This window comes from Aulonocara sp. 'chitande type north' Nkhata Bay, linkage group LG18 (genome assembly GCF_057382095.1).
Source record: "Aulonocara sp. 'chitande type north' Nkhata Bay isolate Kocher_YH1m ecotype deep benthic linkage group LG18, A_spYH_male_GT1.1, whole genome shotgun sequence".
Lineage (NCBI taxonomy): Eukaryota > Metazoa > Chordata > Actinopteri > Cichliformes > Cichlidae > Aulonocara > Aulonocara sp. 'chitande type north' Nkhata Bay.
In genome coordinates, this window is record NC_141361.1 from 23,605,114 (window position 1) to 23,625,044 (window position 19,931).

At 42.7% G+C, this 19,931-nt stretch overlaps 1 protein-coding gene across 3 annotated transcripts in view; it reads right to left on the bottom strand.

Annotated features, from left to right (window-relative positions):
• The window catches only part of ptprsb (protein tyrosine phosphatase receptor type Sb), a 73,297-nt gene that overhangs the window by 49,780 nt on the left and 3,586 nt on the right, over positions 1-19,931 (bottom strand). For 2 of the 3 annotated variants that reach the window (XM_086271154.1, XM_086271156.1), the window contains exons 2-4: positions 9,930-10,143; positions 6,143-6,288; positions 4,665-4,806 (exon numbers count right to left, since the gene is read on the bottom strand). In XM_086271154.1, the coding sequence (XP_086127280.1) occupies positions 4,665-4,806; positions 6,143-6,288; positions 9,930-10,074 (433 nt within the window). In that variant the 5' untranslated portion in view covers positions 10,075-10,143. Of the gene's footprint in view, positions 1-4,664; positions 4,807-6,139; positions 6,289-9,929; positions 10,144-19,931 lie in introns of all 3 variants that reach the window. The other variant, XM_086271155.1, reaches the window with a different exon arrangement.

Genomic DNA, 19,931 nt, shown 5'->3' on the forward strand with positions numbered 1-19,931 from the left:
CTGCTTGCCCTTACCTGGGCTCTCATATTTCTTAGATACAGACGGAAAGTGAGTGCCTGTTAAAGAATGGCCTTTTTAACCCTCATCTGTTGCTTTATTTGATTAACGTTTCATGATAGTTAATGTTTCATGGTTGTTTTAAACGTCTATGAATTATCTTATATTAAATCCTCGTGTTTAATACCCTAACACTAATGCCAAGATGGTAGCTGCATTAATGAGGTAAGTTAAAAAAATGTCCTAATTTCTTTAATTCATTCAGTTTGTTAACACTGACATTTTCATTTGTAATTGTAATTAATTTAACTTTTTTATATCATCACTCATAAATAAGAAAATTATCCGTCTATGGACCTGATCATCATCAATGTATAATATAATATAATATAATATAATATAATATAATATAATATAATATAATATAATATAATATAATAGTAATTAGAAGGCATCAGTTTGCAAGGTCTCTAATGCCTTTTCCACTGAACTGTAGAGCAACATAAGATAACAAAACCCTTCTTTAAAGGGCAAAATGTAGGAAACAGCTTTGTTAAAACCAAAGCCAGCTGTTTTAATAGACTGGCTCAATTAAAAGGACACAAACACAGCAGCAACAGCACTGCCCCGCAGATGCAGATAACCCATTCCACAGTACAGGACACTAAAGTACAGTTCACCAGAGAGGAGAATATGGAGCTACAGGTATTCAGCCAGGCTCCTGGATGAGTCAGCGACCGCTTGAAATAGATACTGCGGGCATGGCCTTGATCACACTTTCCTCTAAAATGAATCATTTATCAAGAGCAAACACTGCTGCACAAAAGTGCCGCTTATTTTTCATCTCCTGGTTAAATTGATAAGATAGCCTATGGAAAAATGTGGCATGTGTATACAAACACTCTGTGTGTCAACAGCGTTTGGGGGAACATTGGCAAGGGTCGAGCAGCATTGTTCCCCGGAGCTTTGTATTTGTGTGTATCAAGAGGTTGAGCGCGTACATTTTGGCCTGGTTATGTTTGCAGAAGGGCAATCAGGCCTAGTGCCCAAAACCAGTCAGTAGAGCCAACCAGTTCTGGGCAAATATGCAATTTGTGTGTCCGTGCATGCACACACGCATGCGGCAGTAGAACGGAAAGACACAAACACCCAAAGGGTCAAACACATAATGCATATGATGCAAACAAACAAACATGAATCCAGGTTTTCTTTCCCCGTGCCTCTTTGTATTTCCGTCTCACGCGCACAGAAACCCAAACAGATACTCTCTCTCTCTCCCACATTCACACACAAACACGCCCGCTTCCCCACGGAAAAAAATCATTATTTCTCCCAGTTAAGAAACAGGTTGCCTATTCATCTCTCAGTTCATTTCAGTGGGAAATGGCCATGTGCATGAATGAAGTCTGAATAAAAGCCGATCTCGGGGAGCCTGATTCAGGATTAATCTGCTCGCACTCAGCAGTCTTCAGAGGCTCTAATGCTTTGACTCCTATTGACTGCAGGAGGGCTGAAGGGGAGCACTTTAAATGCTAATAGACCTTTATGATAATAGATCACAATGCAATGCAAATGCAGACTTTGTAGACCAATCACATGAAAAACCCATGTGTCTTCACCATTGTGTGCCCTACTTTAGGGGGCCAGGACTAAACAGGATCCCACATGTAAGGCTGATTCCCGAACCACATATAAACATTCAAGAAGAATTTAAAAAATGAAAGAAGGACCAAATATAAACAGCAAAGACGAGGGGTTAAAAATGATGAAACAGCCAGTTCTCCACTCGAGGAGTGTAATCCTCCTGCAGGCTGAGTAGATACTCTTAGTTGTTTCCAGACCGAAATGCTGCTTGAGCCGCCGGCCTGCCAATGCAGCAGACGCCTAGGGGGAATCACTGATCTGACTCTGTTGTTCATATGAAGGGTGTTTGCCGTGGTGGCAGAACATCTCTCTTCCCTCTTCTCTCTCTCTCTCTCTCACCCTGTTTCTCCCCCATCCCCCGCCTGCCTTTCTCCTAAAATGGGACACTGGGAGGTGAGTATAATCAGGATTACTTTGCACAAAACCAGACATACACACGCACACAAATGTATGCACTCACGCACACACCCGTGCGCACGCTTACCAGCGCACACACATACAGCGCTGCGGTGATGAGAATCTCTCGCCCACAAGAGGCTTTCAAACATGCAGAGCTGCAGATATTCATGTCTCCTGAAGGGAGAGCAACACAACTGCAGTGTCCATAGAAAAGAGCAGCTGGGATGGAAAGGGGAAGGGGTGGAGCAGCGGAGGGCATGTAGCAATGCAACGGGAGGAGTTAAAAACAGAGTCAGACAGACAGAATAGATGGCTAAGAAAATGAAAGCATGAATAAAACAGAAGAGAAGAAATTAGAAACGGATATTGCTGTAGGGCCAAAGTACGGCTCCTGGAGTTAAAGAAAGAAAGATATAAGGAGGAAAAAAGGTCATTTTACAGGTAATGTGTGAGGATGATAAAGATGATGATGATGTTGGTGAAAGCCCATAACCTACCACATCTCCACCCATTAGGCAGCCAACAGTGCAGCAGTAAATATCCTGTGGCCAACTGCAAGCCCCTCACTCTGTACGAAACTGCTATTAGTCTTAGTCCACCATTATACAGAACGATGAGATAAAGCACATCAGTGGATGAAAAAGACTTTTCAGTGGAAGTGGAAGGGTTTTGGCCAATAATGGAAAGCCTTTTTTCTACTTCAGTGGTGGACCTTTTCTACGATGGACTGGTTCTTTTTTAAAGACTGACCCAAGCACAATTTCTGCAGACATTTGTGCACTTAACAGCATTCTTGGATGGCATGATCTATTCTGCAGAATATCACTGAGCCTACAGTAGGCTGCATGGGTGCAAGACACTGGGAGTATCCTGTCATGTTTGAAGTAGGAGGAGGTGCCGTCACTGTGTAAAGTTGAAGTAAAACTGCGCAGTAACTTGCAGGTAATTTAAATCCCTCTCCTCGTGTTTATGTATATATAGAGCAAAGAAGCTTTAGATTTACTTTTGAATATAAATTTAAAAACACTTAGAAACATCTTGGCAACAAACTTTTATTTTATTTTATATCTTTACTTTAAAATTTTCTGAAAAGTTTGATTTAAAATACACAGGCATTAATCATCTAAAAATAAATTGTTCATCATGTTAAAATTTTAACCTCAGCTCACGCAAATCAAGGTTTTCAACAGGAATCACTAGCAACTGTGGGTTTAGTGTATTGTCCGAGGGTAATGGCCAGGGATTAAAACACCAACCCCGGGATTAGTGGACAACCTTGACAACCAGCCTACACCGTTGTTTGATGTGCAGCACTTTCCAGAATGACTTCATGCGCCCTGATACGTTAAAGGGACAGCTTACAAAAAATGGCTGATGTGCAACAAATTTCTAAGCAGCATAAAACTCTCAAAAAAAATAATATATACACAAAATTATTGCCTTTATTGCCAACTGAATGCCAGAGACGTGCCTGTGCATGATCATTCAGGCCAAATCTAACTATTACAGCTACAGTCAGCTCTGATTCTGATTGGTACTCTCGGTGAAATATTATCTTATTCATTGCTACCCTTCACTCTGCTCTCAAAGACTGAAGATTGTAATGTCACTGAAGGGATGGGGACATCACCGCACACAGAACGGGTTGAGAGAATAGGTTATGGCACCAGGAACACACTACCACCCACACACGAACACGACCACACACATACACACACACACTGGGAAGCTCGCCCTCGAGGTGTAGTTTATGTGGTAATGTGCTTTAGATTGGGGCTGTGTGTGCAGAGAGGATGGGCTGGGTAACAGATGGACAGGAGTCTATTCCCTGGGCTACCAGCCTTCTGCTTACCACACCGCCCTGCCAGCTCCACAATCCTCATCCATCTCCTTCACTCCTACACCCCCACCTCCCACCAAACCCCATCTCCTATGACATCCCATTCAATCTCTTTTGTTTCACAGCATCCTGCTGTGTTACGCAACTTACTGCCATCTTTTCATCTTCCATCATCTCCATTTGACCTCTTCCATCCCCCCTTTCCCTTTTTCCTCCTTATTTACTCCTAGCGAGCAAAGGTTCTTTGCCAAACCAGGGCGTAATCCCTTGATTTTCCTTCATGTATTAACAGCCTGAGCAGTCATGCCTCTGTTTCTTCTTTCATTCCTGCTGTGCTGGGTAGATGGTAGGTGCTCTCATGCCAAGCTATCAGCCACATGCTGCAATTTTAGTCCATAACATGTTGGAGCTCCACATTAGATAAGTTTTCCTTCAAGGGGCCAGTGTACATTCGATTAACACCCTCGCTCTGGACGGGAAGTGCAACGTTTAGAGCAAGCCGGTACAGTTTGCTAAAATGCCCCTTAGCTAGCATGCTAGCTGGCCCTCTCTGTGGCCAGATCACGCTCGCTGCACTCAGAGGGACTATAAAAAGAGCAGCTCCCTGCAGCCTCCTGTGCTGGCAGGGTGCGGCCCTGCTTCGCTGTTACATCTACGACTGACAGCTCAGTGAAGCAGGGATGCCGGTTGAAGGCGAGCGTGCAAAAGAAAGCACCTCTTGAGTAGACACAGTGTGTGTGCGTGTGTGTGTACAGTATATGTGAGGGTTTTTTGTTTGTCTTACCTCTGATAATGGACAGCTTTGCAGTGACAGACTTCTCGTCTACGCTGTTACGTGCCACACACTCGTAGGTGTTCTCATCTCGGGGACCTCTAAGTGGTTGGATCCTCAGCACAGCACCTGCACCATCATCAAACTCTATGGTCTGGACAGCCACAGAACAAGACATATTAGTCACAGCAGAGGAGGCACATAAACCCTACTATTAGAGCAGCTGACTATAATGTTGCATGTCAGCACCTCGGCCCAGTGTGTGTTGTGTTAATATCACAACAATTACAGCTAAGCACTTCATCATGCCCCACCAGAAAAAAAGAAATACAAATAATAATAATAAATACAAATAATGATTTTGTTTGCTCTTCTCTACGGAAATGCTAGAGGTCAGGCACAGATACAAAACATTTACCTGTGCTCACACATTTACCTGGAGCGGGTAAAGAAGGAGGCAGTTTCTTGCACAAATACACTTCATCTGGGTTGATACTTACTGAGATGGGGGGGTTGAATGAGGTCCTCTGGTAGAAACTGAGTATTTCTAACCATTAGGTCACAGGATCAATACACAGTCAGGCCTCTACTGAGCCACAAGAATTTACTCTCTGGACTAGGCTGCTGTATAGCTCCATGACAGCAATATGTGAATTCAATAGGAAGTAAAGTCAGTAATACTTAAGGGTCCATTGATTAGTTTTATTTTAGGTTTGTAAAATGATCGGACGTTTAATGGAACCTTGTGATCTACTGTATATTGGAAACATGTATTTTTAAACAATTATTTTTCACTAATAGTTTAAATGTTGGGTCTCTTTATCTTCTTGATAATACTGATACCGCCTGTTTAACTTTGGAGCTGCAGCCAAGAGGTCAGTTAACTTAGATCAGCATTAAAGAAGGTGTGCGCTACACTTAGCTTCAGCATAGACAAGCTAGCTGGCTAATTGCATGCGTAGAGTACTGATTTAGCATGTAAAAACAATAATAATAAACCCTTTAATACGTTTGGCATATTATACTTATTGTACAGATTAAACAAACAATGAATTACCTTTATATTTTTATTTTCAGAGACTTAAAAAGAACGAATAGCTGCTTCACCCAGCTACCATTCTGTATGCTAAGCTAAGCTAATCAGCGCACTGGTGTAGCCTCTTATTTAATCAGACACATCAAAGATACCAGTCTGTGTATTTCAAAAATTTGTGAACATACCTTGATTCCAAAACATATTTTTAGTATTTTATATTAAAATAAAATAAAAAATAACTGGAAAAAAAACTATTTCTCACATACATAACAAAGTTTTATCTTAACAGTTTTTCGCCTATCCACTCTCTGTATAAATTTATTTACAGTGTAACGTCAAGGTTGTAATTAATGTATACATTCAAATAATATGCATGTTTTTTAAATGGATTTGCATATTCATATCTGTCATGCAGTTACAGTAGGAGTTGAACATTGAGCACTGTGACAACCACCTCGATACGCTGGGAGTTGACCTTCTTGCCCTTCTTGTTCCAGTAGACAGAGGGCTTGGGATTGCCTGTGGCTTGGCACACAAATGATGCTACACCTCCTGATACTCCGATCTGGTCTGTGGGAGTCTTGGTGAATTTTGGGGGAGCTAAGAGAGAGAGAGAAAAGGAGGGAGAAAAGTGAGTGAGGGATGGGGGAAAATTAAAACAAGACACCAGAGGGCTACAAATGAACTCCACAACCAGCAACAACCGTCCCCGCTGACCACGCCCCATTTCACTGTCAGTGACTGGTCAGGCCGACTTGTGTTCTGATGGCTATGTGTTGTGCTTACTTCCTGGGTATCATCTAGAGGACAAACTGAAGGACTTCCTGTGGGCCATAAATAAAAGATGGGGCTGGGCTTCACAGGAACATCTCTTTCTCTCTCTCCGTCTCTCTGCTTTCTCGAGGGCAGGCTGCCATTGTATTTCATGCAGCACAGGCTGTCATGACACATGAGTGTTTCACAGGTAGGTGAAGTGTTGGCTGCAAATTCACAGCATATAATTGGTTTAAATGTATTAATATCAGAGGTGTCATTTTATGCCTGTGCATGCCAAAGAACTGCACAGAGATCCTGATGATGTTAGCAAACACAATGAACACAGCAGCACAGGCTTTTGTTAATTTTCAGAGTCGACTCAAGGAGACAATTTCATCTTGGAGGCCGAAAGCATCTTAGGTGGGACGTATGAGCGCTGCGGTCGCCCTCTAAGACGAAAACAGCAATTTCCAAGTGTGATATTGAGCCAGGCGTAGCGAACCTACACTTCTCACAGCGGCTGAGTCAGATCAGTCAAACAACCTCATGCATCCACCCTTTGCTATCTGTCTGTGGCCTGTTTCCATGGTGCCCAGCTTAACTCCTCCTCAGCTACAGAAACACCGCTATCCATCAGGGTGAAATCAGGATGACCCTTACCATGGCAACCTGGATGCCTCCTCCCCTACATCTGGGTGGGTGAGGTCTGCCTGTGTTGATTCACTTCTGCTCTGAAGACCATACAGGAGCAAAAAAAAAAGAAGCCATGCCTATCAAGAAATCACCAGCAGATTCTAAAGCCTTTTTGCACGTCTTCCCACTCCTACTCACTTCGTTGGTTAACAGCCATGCAGAACACTTCCCAGTGCCTTGACAGTAACTGGAATAACATTATGTCAAAAGACTGCTCCTGTCCCGACTGCCCCGTGTTGTCTCTTAAAGACCCACTCTGAATGTCAGAAATAAAGTGGTTTGCCATAATCCGCACAGGAAGAAGCAAAAAGCTGGTACAGTAGAGTCAATCAGAACAAATTTATGCCCACCATTTTGGGATTCAAGAGCAGGGTAGTTTTTTCTGAGGACTCTTAGAAAAGCACAGACTATTGAGCAGGCTGCTGGTTTTTTCTGACAACAATATAAGAACTATCAAAAAAAAAAAAAAATCAAAAAAGACTAAATGCCATGGCTGAAACTGCTTTCTCCATCCTATAGGGTTATGAATGAATTTCATGTTCTTCTTAGGGATTGAACATGGTTTTCGGTGGCTTTACTTTGAGTCCAAAACGTTTTCTATGTTCTTTTTAATGTACTTCAACACCAATCCGCGTGCAAAACCTACCCCACTGGCAGTGTTACCACTTAAGCCTCTTCTGAAAGCCAGAGAAAAGCCCTACAAGCTACTGGCTCTGGATGGATGTGGACTGAACAGCAACTAGTTATGAGAGGAAGATTCCAGAAAGCTGCCCCGAAAAAAGAGGCACTAATGAGAAACCGTGGCTCTTTAATACCAAGTCCCACTCTGTTTCCACGGAACAGGATGGTCTACCACTGAAATACCTATTGTCTGTTTTTAAGGGAGCACCTTTGTAACCGGTAATCATTTGACTGAAAGACTGACTGCTGCTGAGCTGAGATACAGCTGGCACCTGCAGGCGTAGTGCCATGAGTTCGGAGCTTGTTTCAAGTAACGCTGTGGGCTAAAGAGGAATAAGTTTGGGTTGGAAATTTTCTTTTGGGGGAATTAGAGTAACCTCTTGTGAAATGTACAGCTCTAAAAGACGCTACTTATGGCAAAGGTATTAGTGCAACCAGCTGTGGTCTGACAAGCCCTTAAGCCACTTTAATAATGCATCTCTTCCTGATTGTGTGTTTTTTGTTGTCAACTTTGTTTGCATTTCCTGGCTAAATGCGTGACAAAAATGAAAGGAAATTTAAAAATAAAACCTCCTGTGATACAAAGATGATGACTGCAGAGTACGATGTGTTGCTGGGCACATAAGAGACGAAAATAAAAGGAACACTGTCTCGGAAGAGGATCGCTGTCAGGGAAACGCTAACCATGTTTTGCATAAAATTCGACAAAGTGATGGTGAAGCATAATATCTGAAATTAATTTTCAATAATTTGGAAAAGAGCTGAGTTGAACCAGTAAATACTCAGAGGCACTGAGGGCCTACTAGCAAATCTCTCGTTTTTAGAAGTACTTATTGTCCATTATATGGTGTAATCTGTTTACCTAGGCTAATTTGGTCATTGTTCTGCTATACATATTGTTAATGGAAGAATTCCAGTTATGATTTTATCTCCTTCGTTACTCAGAAAGCTAGAGAGATTTGGATCTACAGGGAAAGAAAGATTATTTTCCCCTCCACAATACTATCTGCTCTGCTGAGCAACACTGTAGGTGGTCAAAAAGCAGCAATATTCAGTCCCACAACATTTCAGCTGAAAGTTGGCTGGTGTGTAATTTTTTTTCTCTTCACTGAATATAAAAAGATTTCAGATATGATGTCAGTCTTATAAAAGAACCGTGGACGCAAATTGGTTACGCAAATGGGAGATGAAAAAAAAAAATGCACGAGGCAACTGCCGTATCTAATGGTGAGAGGTGCCATCTCTGTCTTTAACCTATCTTACCTTCTTATCCAAGAAAATCTAAATATATCAGTTTAGTAACATTTTCAGAGCTCTGACAGCTGTGTGTGTGTGTGCATTTGTGTATCTTATGTGTGTGGCCAACTGAGGCAGGAAATTTGTGGAAATGTTGTAATCAAGGAGATGATGAGGAACATGCTGATGGAACCTCCTGGCTTATCACAACACATTAACAACGCTACAGCCCTAAGATGATGTGCTGACGGGCCTGGATCCACTCCTCTCATACACACACACACACACACACACACACACACACACACACATATACAACACACACCGCACACATAGACTCACATACACACACACACAGAATCAAAGACGCACACACACACACAGCCACATATATATACACGTCTGTGCCTCGCATTCATTGCTGACAATATAGATAGACAGATAGATAGATAGATAGATAGATAGATAGATAGATAGATAGATAGATAGATAGATAGATAGATAGATAGATAGATAGATAGATAGATAGATAGATAGATAGATAGATAGATAGATAGATAGATAGATAGATAGATAGATAGATAGATAGATAGATAGATAGATAGATAGATAGATAGATAGATAGATAGATAGATAGATAGATAGATAGATAGATAGATAGATAGATAGATAGATAGATAGATAGATAGATAGATAGATAGATAGATAGATAGATAGATAGATAGATAGATAGATAGATAGATAGATAGATAGATAGATAGATAGATAGATAGATAGATAGATAGATAGATAGATAGATAGATAGATAGATAGATAGATAGATAGATAGATAGATAGATAGATAGATAGATAGATAGATAGATAGATAGATGTACCTAGTGCTTCACCCACGCTGCTCAAAGGTCTGGTTAGCAGGATAATCAAAGGCAACAGCAGACACAGGGGAGATAGGCTAATCCACAGCCCCAGGATTGGCCTTCTGGCCTGGGCCAGGACTCCACCAGTCTTGGGCCGAGGCATGGCACCACCGTGGATTGGTTAGAGATGACGGAGATTTGAGTAGGGCTTCACTCAACAGGGATAGGCACTCTGCAGACACAAGAGAAAAAAAAAGAAGGAAGGTCAGGCATATTTCCGTCACCTCTGATTCATCATTCTGCTTTTAGAGCAGCATCTGAAATGTCAATGCACCATGAAGGAAGAGGGAAAACATACAATACTTTATACTAATGTAGAAAAAATAATAAAAACACGAAGAAAATTAAAGACATATTCATGCTAATGCAGGATTAGGTCTTTTGATTTAGTCAGAGCACTTCTGACTTGGGATTAACAGCTCAAGCAGGCCAGCTCTGGCTGAACTAATACCAGAACAATAGAGCCACTGCTCAATAACTATGACAAGAAACAGACCGAAATAGTTTCCAGCATACTGCTTCTGTATTAATAAGTCTTCTTTTCTAGTGAGCCGTGAAATGAGCTGCAATGATACAGTTTTAAGTTCTTTTTTTTTCTAAGACGTCCTAATAATTTCATTTTGCTCTGGCCTAATTCCTTCTTAGCGTTCAGTATTTTAGTTTTCTGGTGCCACATAAAAGTGTTAATGGAATAATACATCCAGAGTGTACCACCGTAATGGAAAACACTCAAACAAAGAAGAGTGGGGGGGGGGTCAGTAGGAATGCGGCAAAATTCAATAACGGCAAACGTATCAGAAGCTGCTGCTTTAATAGATGTACCCCCTTCTTGTTAATCCCTAGCCTTGGGGGGGATCTCCATCAGCATTTCTTTTTTTTCTTTTTTTCACTCTCTTTCTTCACACAAACACAAGCGCACATGGGCACACAAATCTGTAAGACTGAACATAATTCAGCTCTGTCTGCTTACAGAGATTTAGACAAGCTGTGCAGAAGCTCCCCGTCTGGGAGTCAATAACTCCTCAGTCCTATCGAGCTCTTCCGACCCCCACCCCTCTCACCCGATGTGTCAGAACGCAGGTGGGGAGGCCAAATGAGAAAGGAGCCTTTGTTAACCTGTCATAAATCACGCACATACATGTTCTCCTTTCAAGCAGCAGTACGGGATAACATATACGCTCCCAGGGAGACATAATAAGCATTAACAGGTGACAGGGCAGGCTGTGATTGGCACATAAATATGCGCAAACACCCATAAGCACACTTTCACCCTGACATCCGCCGATACGCTGCCAGAAATGGAGGAGCAGCGATCAGGCCGACACTTAGTCGCCTTTCCTAAGCGAAAGCGGCATTTCTGGTGAGTTACATATTCAAAGTCTCCTCCAACCACTTATTGAGCTAATGACCTGCTCATAAACATTACTGTCTGCCAGTTCCTACACTAAAAATAGCTCGACTGAAAACATGGCCGTCTATCTGATAGAGACTCTTCTCGCCGCTCTGCCCTCGCCTTATCTAACGCCGTGTAATAGCCGCTGAATAGAAAAGCTTTCAGCGTCCCCTTTTCAATTGAACAATGTGATAAGAAAAATCAGATCAGAGCTCATTCGAGCACCATTGGTAGCATGTTAAGTAAATTCCCCTCTTACGGAAACTCAATTTGCCAGCGTTAATCTAACCAGGGTTACCGTTCTGCGTAGAGCCACATGGCCACTGAAACATTAGGCACTCCTTGCATGATGCAGCGTCTGCTACCACTGTCCTGTGTGCTGGATTTGCTGTGGCACTAATATCTCTCTGTGACCTCAGTCCAACCCTTTCTATCATTTCGTTTATCCCCTCCTCCCTGTTGTCTTTTCACCTACTGACAAAAACCCCTCTCTACCTCTACCTTCACTATAGACGCACAGCCTCTAATCCTTAATCTTACTCTCGTCACACTCCTGCATTAGTCTCAGTATTCCAGAAATCTCCTCTTCTCCCATTTCCTTTCATCCGCTTCCGCCCCTCTCCTCCCCGTTTTTCTCTTTTCCTTCCTCGATGCCATCTTCTCTGTGATACCCGATCATTCATCTCCTTTACTCGTTTTTGTTTTTTTTATACGCACTCTAACCCCTGCTTGTATACAAATCCTCTTCCTCCGCCCCAGCTGCCCTGCACCGGCTGCTCCAGCTGTTGTTGGTCCATTGACACAGTTCAAACAAAAGAGCTTAGAGCATCCTACAGCTGTGAAAGTTGAGGGAAGAAGCCAAAACAGATACACAGAAGCCCCAGCAGGAGCAGACCCAGCAGACCAGGCCCATCTAAGCATATCTGAGCTCGTGCTTATGGTAACTAACAATCGTCTTCACCTCTCAGCATACAAACAGTCAACAACCAGGCACGTTGCTCATTGCCGAAGCAGAATTAAAAGGTGCGAGCACAAAAATTCTCATGACTCAGGCCAATAACCCCTCAGAGATACTGCAACTCCCCCCACCCCGATCATCCGAGCTCAGCATCCGGAAAGAGAGAGGACAGCAGGGGTTGTGCTTATTACCTTTTCAGTGTGACAACACAGATGGTCAGCCAGACAGATAGATTGATGGGGATGCGTGTGCTATTTATTGCGGGGAAGCCGATAATGACACCAAAGCTCAGGTGGTGAAACGTACACCGGTTATTGTGCCCCATCAGGCTGATGAAATAACATTGTTTAGGTGGCATCCAACCTGGCCCTGCTCCGCTGGGGCCCCTCGGAAAGATGACATGTTTTGTTTTCCTCACCTTCCTTCCCTCCACCCTCCTCACTCCCTCCCTTCCCACCGTACCCGCGATGCCTTGCACCACAAGTGGGTTGAGATGGTCTCCCAAGGCCCGTCTCCATGACAACGAGCCACGAGCACTCATGGAAGGACCAGATCTGTTTCCTGCTGCACCACGTTAGCTGTGAGTGAGCACACCTGATAAGGAGGCTCGTGTTGATTCCTTTTACCTTTAATTTGGATCCAGTTCTGGGAGTAAGCATCAAAGGAGTCTTGTAGAGGAGGAATCAGTCCAACTATACATATGTATATACGTAGTCTGGCATTTATAATTACAGGGAACACAACTGAAATAAACAGAAATAAACACATGGCTGTGCACCACTGAGTTATTTTTGGATTTTAATGAGAATGCATGCACTGCAGTTAGCCTTCTCTCACATTTTTATCAGTGATTCTGAAATCATGTACACAAATATGGGCACTTAAACTTTTTCGGCACAAATATAACCATGTCTTGAATTATGCACGTTTTAGTGCCAGCTTGGAGTGGAGGCATTTGGAGTAGAAATCCTGTATCACTAACATACATGGCCAGACTAGAAGCGATATTACTTCATGTTTCTACGACCCTGGACCCTGTAGGCAAACGACACTCGCAAATGCTTGCACACCCACAGGGCCGTGCGCACACAACACGAACGCACACACATAAACATGGCAGATGGCAAAGCATCATGGGGGAGATTGGCACTCGCTCGCTCACACTTCCCTTCACTTTCTCTCTTAAACACACAGCCCACAGACACACACACGTTTATGAACACACACACATGCTCACACGCTGAGGATCAGAAGCACAGGATGAAGTACGGCTTACTGCAGGCATGAGCTACACCGCCCTGGTTACATTTTTAGCAGTGGAAATAAAATATCTGAGGCTCCTCTCTAACAAGAAAAAAAACAGCTGTCACTCAAACACGGAGATGCCCCCCACCCCCTACCCCTCCCTGGAATTTAAATGCATATGTAGACCTGCGTACTCCAACTAAACCTCCATCGGTCTTGCTTAATGCTGCAGGATGCTGAAGCAGGGGCTGCCTCATACAACGCGCATCCAAACAGCGTTATCAGGGGACATTTTGACAAACACCAATAAAATTCCCAACCCGCAGCTACCATTTTCATCACGGGTCTGAGCCTATAAACAAGGCTGCTGCTGGAGTTTCAAATCACACCTCTGAGAGCAAACATGACTCACAGAAATAGCCTAAGAAACATGTAGGCATGGAAGGAAAACCCATATATGTCGCGTGCGCTGCCTTCTTTTCTAATCGTCACGTAGCACATAACCGAGGGGAAATGCGGATCATCAATTCATTGATGAGATTGTGACTTTTCTGTCATCCATTCATTTAAGCCTTATCCCAATTACTGTTATTCTCTATCTTCACTAAGTGACTATTTTGCTTTAAATCATGTCACACTGAGCTGAGTAATTAGGGGGCTTGATGGTTGGTCAGGGGAAAAAAGGCAATTTAAAGGCACCACTCTGGTCTCAGTTAAATTGTGACTTGCATTTTTCTTCGACTTAGTTAATAATTACTAAAGTGAACTATGAATGAAAGCACTAATTGCACACAAAATGATTACTTGTCCAAGAGAGAATAACAGCTTTGCTCATAAAGAAAATAAGATTGGAGGATTAGAGTGGTAGTACTTAGTAGTGGTAGTACCGCAGTACGGTTTACACATTTGCTTAGCAAGTGAAAGCTCCCAGGTTCAATCCTAGGAGAAAACACAAACCTGTTTGGGTTACGTCAGGAAGGGCATCTGGTATTTAAAAAAAAACATCTGCCAAATTAAGCACGGAGTGCTACCTGCTGTGGCGAGCCCGTGTGAAAAAGGGAGCAGCTCAAAGTATCTTGTTGTAAAATTATAAATAACTATCCTTAACTCTGCCAGATCTGACTTACAACATCTCAACAATTTTAAAAAGTACATTTAAAAACAAATCACTAGAAATTATCTGTCGTCTTTTTTTATTTGAAAATTATGCATTTTCATTTTCCTATTTGGATTAGTAGACGGAGAACAGCATACATTATTAATACATGTGTCTTTGTTCATCAGTTCTTCTGTTTGTTTAATTTGTTTCTGGGTCATACTGTGTGACAGGTGAGTGCTGACTTTAATTCCTCATTTGTTTCGACACCTTGATGTAGCTGACGGTTTGCTTTACTTGAATGTTTTAGAGAGATTTCTGTTTGCACAGTTTTGATGTGAACATACACAGGTATTCAGGGGTGGGTTTGGTGTGGGTGCTACTGTGGGTGCTTTCAAATCTTTCTGTCTCCAGCAGGAAGTTTCCTTTTATACCTTATTATAAGCTCTTCAGAAAGAAAAAGCAGCATGGCTTTCTCATTATGATGAAATAAGCTTTTACAGATTAAATACACTTTCTCCGGATGATAACAAAACAAAATTCAAAACTGAATCTACCCACATACTCTCTCAGGCTTTCTCTGGTGGGGAGCGTGAATTTAGCTTTAGGTCACAGTTTAATTAACTGATCACCCACAGCTAAAAAGAGAAGAGCTTTCCTGGACTCTACGCTTTGACTTTCCTCATTTTAGCCAGATTTGCAGCAACGTCCTGGGTGTCTGACCCCTCTTTCTAATCCCAGAATTAAGAGAAGATGCCAGTACAGCCTTTCTCTCTGCACATCAGCACATCAATAAAATTATAGAGCAGCACGAGCATCATGTGACTATTTAAGCATTAAAATCGCTGTTCCCCATTATAAAGAAAAATCTGGACGCGCTTCAGTTTTTCCCCATCAAAACTACGTTTCCGAGCCAAGACGACACACTGATTCGTGATGATGAACAAAGGGAGGGGTGGAGAGGAGAGACAGAAGCGTGACTAACCAAACTAACTTTCACTTTGACCTCAATCGCTGCATACCCGGGACGGACTAAAGCTGCCGTATCCCAACAATGGTGAGGCAAATGTACACCCACGCGTCTTAAAAGGGGCTCCAAGGTCAGACTGACCAACACAACTAGAAAGAGGCATCTCTTTCTGATGGATAAAACAGCCTCAGATAAGCCTAGCAACAGATGGACTAGATCCTGCTAAGCAGGAAATGCCTGTAAAATGCTATAAAAGTGTACACAGGCCTGATTATCTTACGGGAGGTCAGAGGGTTGACACGCATTTACTGGCTAAGGAAGTCCTTGTCGCCTCCTCGCAAGAAGTTAGATTTGAGCCTTCTGGTGTCCTTAACATTTCAATGAGAAAAAGATCCTTTCCTAATGTCACACATCTGTTAAACACATTCATTGCACTGGTATTAGATTACATTTAATTAAAAAAATTAAATTACTCTCTGACCTTTATTTTAACAGCTAAGGGTTCTTTAATACCCTGCCACCTGTTTTCTGAGGTGGTAGTTTTACCCATTAGCTGCTTACACCGAGTTTAAGTATGTTACTGTCTGACAAGGCTCCAAGTCGAATGAGTGATTTTGAAAAAATATGATAGTAATATAATTATGAAGCCAGTACACACAAGGGCCAGATGGATCTGATTCTCAGCTGAACGTTGTGTGTAATCTTTATACTTGTTAAGATTGGTAGGAAAGCCAGGATATTTAAGAGTCAGCCCAGAATCCATAGGCCCTGACAACAGGTCCCATATTCATGATCTATGCATCACGGAACTGTGTGAAAACCTTGCAGCTTCAATTTGACAATTTTTCATGCTTTCAAATAAGTTCAAGGATTATTTGCTCCTCCGTGAGCTCAGTCAATTTTTCAACCCCTTAGGCTCATAAACCTCTTTCAAATCCCTTAGGGTAATGCCAAAATGCATTGTCATCCAGCTAAAACATGGCTCTTTCCTCCCTAAAAAAAAAAAAAAAGAAAAGAAAAAAAAACAATTGACATTTTAGCAGATGCGTTTTCACCTGACAGATGAAGGTTTTTATCTGACAAAAGCAGAGGAAGAGGATGCGCGCGTGTCCACATGCAGACACCTACGCAATGCTCACTCAGCTGAAACGGCAACACTGAGCTCGCAAACACCCAAACATAATTTGTAATTTTCTTTCAGCGACCCAATCCCCCCCCCCGCACCCCCTTGTTTTTTTGCCTCCTCTGTTGCCGCTTCTTCAGAGGCAGCCGATCTTCTGTGCAGCGGCTCATTACGCAGGCTGATGGTTGAGCCCTTGTCAACTCACTGTCCAATTAGCATATCCAAGGCTGGCACAGACTCTTATCCCAGCGGGAGAAAGAACTGTATATACATACTGATGTCCACATAGTTATGCACTTGCATGTACGTCCCTAATTGTTAAACAGCTCTGACATATGAGAAAAGATGCAGAGTGTAAATTGTCCGCTCCTGATTCAGATGTAAGCAGGGCGATTGCTTCTTTACATAAATCCAAAACACTGGTAATAAATGTGTTTTAGATGAATTATCAAGCCCATCAAGCAAAACACACAGGACTGAGGCTCCCTGACAACACAGAGCACCTTCATCTTCCTGGACGTCATTGTCATCGTCCTGACCATCATCATATTTCACTTGCGCTTCATTAATGGGACATGCCACACATTTTTACCTCCACGTTTCAGCTCTTTCTCGAAACCTACACATCAGCTAGGAGACAAAGCCACGCTGTGTGAAGCGGATTTCAGAGCCCGTTAAAAGCCTCGAGAGTAATAACAGCAGCCTTGAGAAAGACAGCGCCTTTCTGATTTACCATTCATACATAACCCAACAACGAGGATGTCATTAATGTAAGCTTCACGGAGAGTCTTCAAACCGATTCATCTTCTTATTGATTTATAAAAATGAAAATCACTGTCTGCAAACACACAGCAGATGGTTTAAAGTCCAACACGCCCCGGGCATAACCTTACAAGTGTTTAAAGGCAGCTTTTGTGCTGCGATTTTGAAGCGACCCTCCTTTTAATATTTGCTCAGGTAAACGATGTGCAACCGCTTCGGCAGGTCCTTATTCATTTCCTGTCGACACATTGTTTGTTTGCCCAAGAAGCCACTCTCTCCAGAGTATTTTCGCTGCCATGGTATCACCTGTCTCCTGTGGTCACATGACACGCCGTCCACTGAGAGCTCATTAACTCACAACTGCAGCACTTTTCTCCAGCAACACTGAGATCATCTGTAGAGCATCAGCATTCATTTCACACGCCACACTGTTTGGTATGCAGTTAAGGTCAATGTAAAACATATAAAATAAGGCAAAACACTGAAAACTTGCAATGTTTTTGCCGCATACGCCGGTGAACGAATCCTATTTACGTGCTACACAGGCGCTACTCTTAAAAGGTCTGTCACTAACCAGCCATTGCATGACTTCCTGATGGAGATGAGATTTGTGACGCCAAATGAATTTCTCCTTGAGGGACAATAAAGTTGTGAATAGAATTGAAAAGCGAAGTAATGGGGTAGAAAAACTGCATTTGTCCTCTGCCTCAGAACTGAAATCAGTCGGGGAGTCTGTCTCGGTAAGTGAAGAGATGAAATGCTTGTCAAGGGTAACAGACTTGTGCACGGACGCCTTTCACCAATGACTAGCCATTACTCTCACCCCTGTCAAGCAAACACTTCATCCAAACTGGCATCCTTCAGTGCTGCGGAGACAGAGTAATCATGAAATGCCACAGACAAATGTGGAGGTGCATTCAAGAGCCATGTCAACCAGGCAGGCCCGGCACCTGCACACACACACACACATTAAAGACTGCAGAATGCTCCTGCTGAATCAGGCCTAATCCTCCGGCTTTTAAATTTCCCCTCTGTGATTTGTGACGATGGAATAGAGCCACAAGTTTCCTGGACATCGTCCCTTTACCATCCTGCATGGTAAAGGTCTTCATAGCAAAGCTGTTTCACTAAAGCAATAAAGATGTTCTTTCAAAGGCAACTGGCATATGGAGGCACGCCAAAACCTTTTCTTTTATTGGACGACTAGCGCTGACAGCAGGGTTTAAATAGGTGGCACAAGCACCGGGCTTATTTGCAGGGAAATTTAAAATCATTAAGTCTGCTGTAATGCGGAATTACTCACATAAAGACTATTTTAAGTTGACTAGCTGCCGGTGAGGTTGTAATTAACAGCAGTGCTTGGAGTTGAACACACAAGAACGCAGGGGTAATGTTTGCATTGTGAACCTAGTTTGTTGTTTAGTTTTAAACACAGTGTATCCAAATAAAGCCTTGGGGGGTTGGGACTGCTATTAGCGTTGTGGGTATTTGATCAGCAATCATGCTGCTGAACAGTAGGATTCATCCTCTATGCAACATGAACTAAAGTGTATGAGTTTACATCTAATAGCTATAGACTGACAGTGCTATCCTTAAAGCCACAATCGGCTAAGAAACCTGAGCTAACTTTATCAAATCCAGTCTTCTGCCACACAGCGTGTACCATAATGACATAATGGTACTAAAAAAGGGATTGCAGTATATGACAGCTATACAGATGCAATTTTTCTGCCTCCATGAGCATTCGCATTGGCTTTATTACACCAATTAAACCAAAGCCATATGATTTTATGCTTTACAAGACCTCCAATCAGAATGATTTTGGCATCACTTCATCCAAAATTAACTGATGGAAACCTACACTTTCTTCAAAGAGAAGGGTTTTTTGTTTGCTTGTTTTACTCCACGAGTTGAAAATACCTCAGAGAGCAGCCAAGTGCTGCTGTGGAGGAGCATGGATTATTCTGTCAAACATTTCTAACTGGACGCTTCAAAACAAATGGTATCCTCTCTTTCACCAAGTCCTGATTAGTCAGTTTGTCTCCTGCTTTATCAGCCCTCTTGTCAGTCAACCTTATCCTCCTAATGACTCCTGTCAGTCAGGGATGTAACTGTCAACCCGTGTCAATGGCTGCACGTCGTCCTCCCGTGACTTGATAACGAGCTGTGCACGTCAAAGCACTTGGCCATTTTCAGCGCAAATGTTTGCACGCGCCTCATCTTGAAATGCGCCGAAATTTCAACAGGAGAAACTTCTGCAACGCCCGATGATAAGAACGAGTTAGCTGTTCGGAAGGAGAACAGGGCTGACCCAGGGGAGAGCGAGGTGGCGGCGGCGGCAGCAAAACCTCGTTTGCATAAGGGAGGAGGCCGGGGGGGGGGGAGGGCTGAAAATGAAGGTGAAGATCTCTTC